The sequence below is a fragment of the Aulonocara sp. 'chitande type north' Nkhata Bay genome, linkage group LG20, assembly GCF_057382095.1.
Source record: "Aulonocara sp. 'chitande type north' Nkhata Bay isolate Kocher_YH1m ecotype deep benthic linkage group LG20, A_spYH_male_GT1.1, whole genome shotgun sequence".
Classification (NCBI taxonomy): domain Eukaryota; kingdom Metazoa; phylum Chordata; class Actinopteri; order Cichliformes; family Cichlidae; genus Aulonocara; species Aulonocara sp. 'chitande type north' Nkhata Bay.
The window spans coordinates 32,678,685-32,684,112 of NC_141363.1; the positions used below are offsets into that span (position 1 = coordinate 32,678,685).

At 40.3% G+C, this 5,428-nt stretch overlaps 1 protein-coding gene across 1 annotated transcript; it reads left to right on the forward strand.

Moving 5' to 3' along the window:
* Positions 1-1,208: 1,208 nt before the first annotated feature.
* Positions 1,209-5,179, forward strand: tnnc1a (troponin C type 1a (slow)). Its single transcript, XM_086276820.1, has 6 exons — positions 1,209-1,351; positions 2,604-2,634; positions 2,884-3,030; positions 3,581-3,695; positions 4,232-4,368; positions 4,506-5,179. Exons 1-6 carry the CDS (start codon positions 1,328-1,330, stop codon positions 4,535-4,537), a joined length of 486 nt encoding a protein of 161 aa, XP_086132946.1. The 5' UTR covers positions 1,209-1,327; the 3' UTR covers positions 4,538-5,179.
* Positions 5,180-5,428: the final 249 nt, after the last annotated feature.

Genomic DNA, 5,428 nt, shown 5'->3' on the forward strand with positions numbered 1-5,428 from the left:
GTGATTAACATTGAAAATTTGCTTCAGACAGAATCCAACAGATAGTCTTTTTTCACTTTAATGTGTATGGAGATAATGCTTAAAATATTCAGAGCTGTCAAAATAATGTTCTGTACCTTTAACCCAACACAGCAGGCGTGAATGCAATTTTGTTTCTGGCGCTTACATCGCTGAAAATGTGGCATTTAATTTAACAATGTTGTATCAAATTCTTTTTCTAGGCACAATGATCCTTTTATTCTGGCTAATCCACGCAGGACACTGTCAACAGTTTAACTGGGGATTTTTTTTCTTCAAGAAAGTAGTTCCAGTTGAGCCTTTTTACATTAATGTCAGACAGAGAGAGAGATTAAAGAGAAACAGGGACACCGTTTCTGGAAAGAGACGTGGTCATTGAAGTTTTTAATGTCATCTTCAGTCTTGTGAACATCAGAAACAAGATCCCAGTCACTTTGATTGTATTTTGATGGAGGCAGAAACCCAAAGACCTCCAGAAATGATAGAATTCTCTTTTCTTCACAGGGAAAATACAGCCTTTAATTTTTCCTGCTAACATTAAAAGTTCTTCCTATCTTCAGCATAAAAGGTTATTCGTCTTAACCACTGGTACAACCAATGATTGCTATCCTTTTGGGGACTCCAGGTCCACCTTCATAGTGTTGCACAATAGAATAGCTTCCTAGAAGTTGGTGCTTTAAATTATGTATCTATTTCCCGTTACTTTTTAAAACTACAACAACTCAAATTGTCCACTGTTGAAAAACAAAAGGATTATCTATGGTCAGGACTTTAAGAAACACAAGAACACCCCTTTGACCTTGGTCTTCTCTGACTTCTTAGAACTGCCTTCTTTCTCTTCTTGTTACCTCCTTGGTCTTCTGATTGTAGATGTTTCCCAGCTTGGCTTTCCTCCATGCACACACGCAGACACATACACACATATATATTCTGTGGTCCAGGTCTAGAGGAATGTTGAGTGTCCCTACAGCCCCCCCCCCCTCTCAGGAGATTAGGCTTCACCACACTTGCCCCCCTCACTTCATTCCATTCCAAAGTGTGCCCCCTAAGAGCTGCCACATTTTTATCTGAGCCTGGTGATTGTGACAGATTTGCCAAATGACACACATACACAAACACACACATTTATGGACACACAAGGGGACACAAACAGAGGGGAGGTTGCTCTGCCCAGGGAGGGACCAGAGAGCGCTGGACTCCAGCTATAAAACCCTCGGAGGATGAGGCCAGAGTCCTGCCCTGAACTGGACAGTACTTCCTTCCTTTGTGCCAGGACGCTGTCAGGACAGGCAGCAAGAGAGCCTCCGACATGAACGACATCTACAAGGCAGCGGTATGATCCCACTCAAAACACAGCTGAAAGAGTGCAGTTGACTTCCTCTGGTGAAGTTATTTGATTTGTTGGGTGCTCACCAGAACACTGTGAGAACTAATCTAGTGTGGGAGTGATGTTTTTATGGATGTAAAACCATTATCCTTAACATTTCTTAATAGTGCTAAATGTAATCAGTAGTTAAGAGTGAAAGAGTGTAATTTCCCCATTTAAAGCTGCACTTTAATGTTTATTTGTTGCATGAAAAAATGCCACCCATCATTTTTTAAGCCTTTTTAAGCTCACATTATTAAAATAGTTGTAAAATACCTATGTTGCCTTCATTAGTGCTACATCGTCTCGGGGGAGCCTTAACACCAAGTATGTCTCTAGATTTCCTCCTACTTCAGCCCTATCAGAACTGATAAGAGCCACTCATAAGGTCACTGACAGGACATGTCCCTGGACCACAATCTGCTGCTTCATTCATGACTTCAAATGGAACGGTCTCACTTCACGTGGCTAATTTTGGCCAGTTGCTCAGATGCTTCTGTTTCAGTGGTTCTCTGGTGCCAGAGAAGAGCTTCAGGTTTAGATAAACCGCCCCATGGCTGAATTCCAGCATTATCTGTGAGCCTGAGAGCCGTGTGGCTATTTATCCACCTTTGCACAGATAGTCCTCTGGCTCTCCTATTTGCTCACAGTCCAACGGGGAGATAATAAAAACACACTGGAATGTATATTACATCTGTTTCAGGTTTTTTTTTTTCTTTTGCAGTATCATCAGCAGTGGAATTTAAATGTGAAAGTCTGTATACTGTATGTATGTGGTTAATTTACAGTGGACAACAGTCAATAACTCTTACATAAGCAGCTGTCTCCCTCTTTCATTCTTGGTAGCTTTTCCAGGATTACTGTTCCATTGTTGGGACAGATCCACAGCTATGCTAATTTAGAGCACTGTGTATTGTGTCCTTTATCTGTCGTTCCTGAGCCTCTCTTCTGACTGTTTATTTTTAACTCCTCCTCTTACCAGCTCTCATGTATGATATGTAGGTGCTGTGTAATGTCAGGGATGTCCCGGAGCTTTGTTAACTGAAAAGTTATCAAAACAAACAGAAATAATCTAGTCTAGATTTCCAGATATCTTAACCGAGATATATTTGGAGCTTTGGAAAATGCAATCAAACCCATAAATATGTTGTTACAGAGAAATTCCAGAATATATCCCAGAAAGCTGATGTTTTCTCTCTCAATTCTTTCTCTTTGGCAGGTTGAGCAGCTGACAGATGAACAGAAAAATGGTGCGTGAAACGATTTTCAACTGAAGGCGTAAAGGCTTTGAGCATGCCATCGAGTCCCTTTAAAAGATGATTTAGTTATAGTTGTTGGTAGAAAAAATCTATACCTCAACAGGACTGCAACTATTAGTTGCACCAACACTTAAGACAAATAGCCTTTTGTGCTGATGCCCAGGAATTAATCTTAACCCTGTCCTAAACCAGACGTGCTTCAGTAGATATTTTTGTGTGTGTGCTGCTTTGTTGCTGCAGAGTTTAAGGCCGCCTTTGACATCTTCGTACAGGATGCAGAGGACGGCTGCATCAGCACCAAAGAGCTGGGGAAGGTAATGAGGATGTTAGGTCAGAACCCCACACCGGAGGAGCTGCAGGAGATGATTGACGAGGTGGATGAAGATGGTAAATCGAAACCGCTACTGGGCTATGGATAAGAAAAAAAAAAGAACAAAATAATTGGTTGTGTTTGACTCTCATTCTCACAGGTCAGCTGCCAAATGCATCACAAGCATGTTATGCAGACAAGCATTGTTCGAGCTCTCTGACCTTAAATGCTAGTCAGGGATCTTAAATACAACTTGATGTGTCAGGTTGAATTAAAGGGAAATGTGTGTCAGATGTTGCACTTGTCATCTTGGATTTTCCATGTGATTTAATGTTGAAATATGAAAACAGCATCTTGGTTTTGTTTGATAAAGCTAAAGCTGATAATTGAGTTCTGTATAGTTAGACCACACACACTTTAATTCACAGGTATGCCTGTTATAAATATAATAAATAAGACAATTATAGGCTTCAAATCAAATACATTTGTAACATCAGTTGAGATGCTATAACATCACTGCAGTGATCCATTGGTGAACAGACTGTACTTTTAAGCTGATCATCTGGTTAAACTGGGATAATATAAAATCCCAGTTTAAGGATGTGATGAAGTGTGTTGTGTGTGCAGGGAGTGGCACGGTGGACTTTGATGAGTTCTTAGTCATGATGGTGAGATGCATGAAGGACGACAGCAAAGGGAAGTCAGAGGAAGAACTGGCAGAGCTGTTTCGGATGTTTGACAAGTACGTTTCATATTTAAACCTGTAGCTACTTTATCCTGCACTCAGAGCGGTTTATTAGCAAAATCTCACCACAAAAGAAATACTGTGCTACATGCTTACTGACAGACTTGGGGGGGGGAAATATCTATGGCAAGAGGATGCTATCATTGGAGCATTTCCACAGTCTATTGAACAAATTGCTCTTCTTCATTGTGTGGTTCCAGCAAAGTATGCTTCCAATGTGCAATTATGAGTACTGACAAAATGCCAAGCAGCTCTGCAGAGTACAGCATGTAGTTTGCTCCATAATCCTTTTTGACAGCTCCGAATATTTTAAACACCCACTCGATGTAAGCCAGACACCTCGTCTGAGCATCAAAGAACAAACTCGCTGTGCTTTTTTTCCCTTTCTCACCGTGGTGGTTCCCAGACACTTAAATTCTAGATATGACCAGTCACACATCAAATACAAGTTTGCTTCTTCCCCCAATGCCAGCTGTAAAGCTTAATTAAAGTTTGTTACGCATTAACGACATTTCACACCTTTGATTCTGCAGAAACACAGATGGTTATATTGACCTGGATGAGCTGAAAATGATGCTGGAGTCCACGGGAGAGGCCATTACAGAGGACGACATCGAGGAATTGATGAAGGATGGGGACAAAAATAACGATGGCAAAATTGACTACGATGGTGAGGACTTTGGACCAGTTGTGTTTACTTTTTAAGACACATTCACAATGAGACATTTGCTTGATAAAGACATGTTCTGGTTTCGTAGTAGTTTGTCTGAAGCTCAGCTGTTTGTAACACTGACTTCTTTTTTGCAGAGTTCTTGGAGTTCATGAAAGGAGTGGAGTAAGCCTGTAGACGAGAGGGTGGTGTTTTTGTATTTTTTTGCAACTCCTCTGCCATCTTGTGAAGCTGGAAGCCAAATTGGATGTAGTTGATAAAAACAATTGGACGACTTTGTAAGATTAAGTCAAATATCATCTTTAAAACTTTCTGTATTTTTCTATCATGTCTCTTGCATTGTTATAAATGCAGTTGTGACTTTTGGTGCCCATGTATACCGATTTTTTTGTAAATGTATCCAAATTACTTGTGTCTTTGGGGTTTTGTTTTTTTTTACAGAGGCCAGATACCACCCTCCTTTTGGCTGTGTGAAATATGAATGCCATGTTTGTCTCCAGCTAAATTCTTTATCTCGAAAGTGCCCCATTGAGCTTACAAATGCTTTTACTAAGAGGCTACTGTTTACTTGGGCAGAAAATGTGCAAAAAAGCAAAACATATCTCTGAGTAAACACAGTTTTATAGCAATCTCTGCTAGACCAATCATATTATAAGAATAATGTGCTGGGTACAGCTCATTTCATGGATACATTTCTGGATGTGGAAAATGTCTTCAGGACTTTTTATTCCCTTATATTACCCCTGGAACATCTGCAAGGTCGGCTTGAAATTTGCACTCATATAATAAACAAGATGTATTTGTCAGTATGGTCAATTCGTCAGTTTCTCTCTTTGAATAAATTCATTCAGTCTTATCTGTACTCACTTTAAGGACATGGTCTACATACTTCAGTCAGTGCTTTTGCTGTTTGTTGAGTGTTTCTAGCGTGCTAGACAGAGTTACACCGGTTATACTGGGGGACAAAGCACTGTTATTTATACCATTTTGCCTAAATGTACTCCAGATTTTACAGGCTGATCACATGCTTGCCTCTCTGGCCTGCTCTGCTTTTCACAGA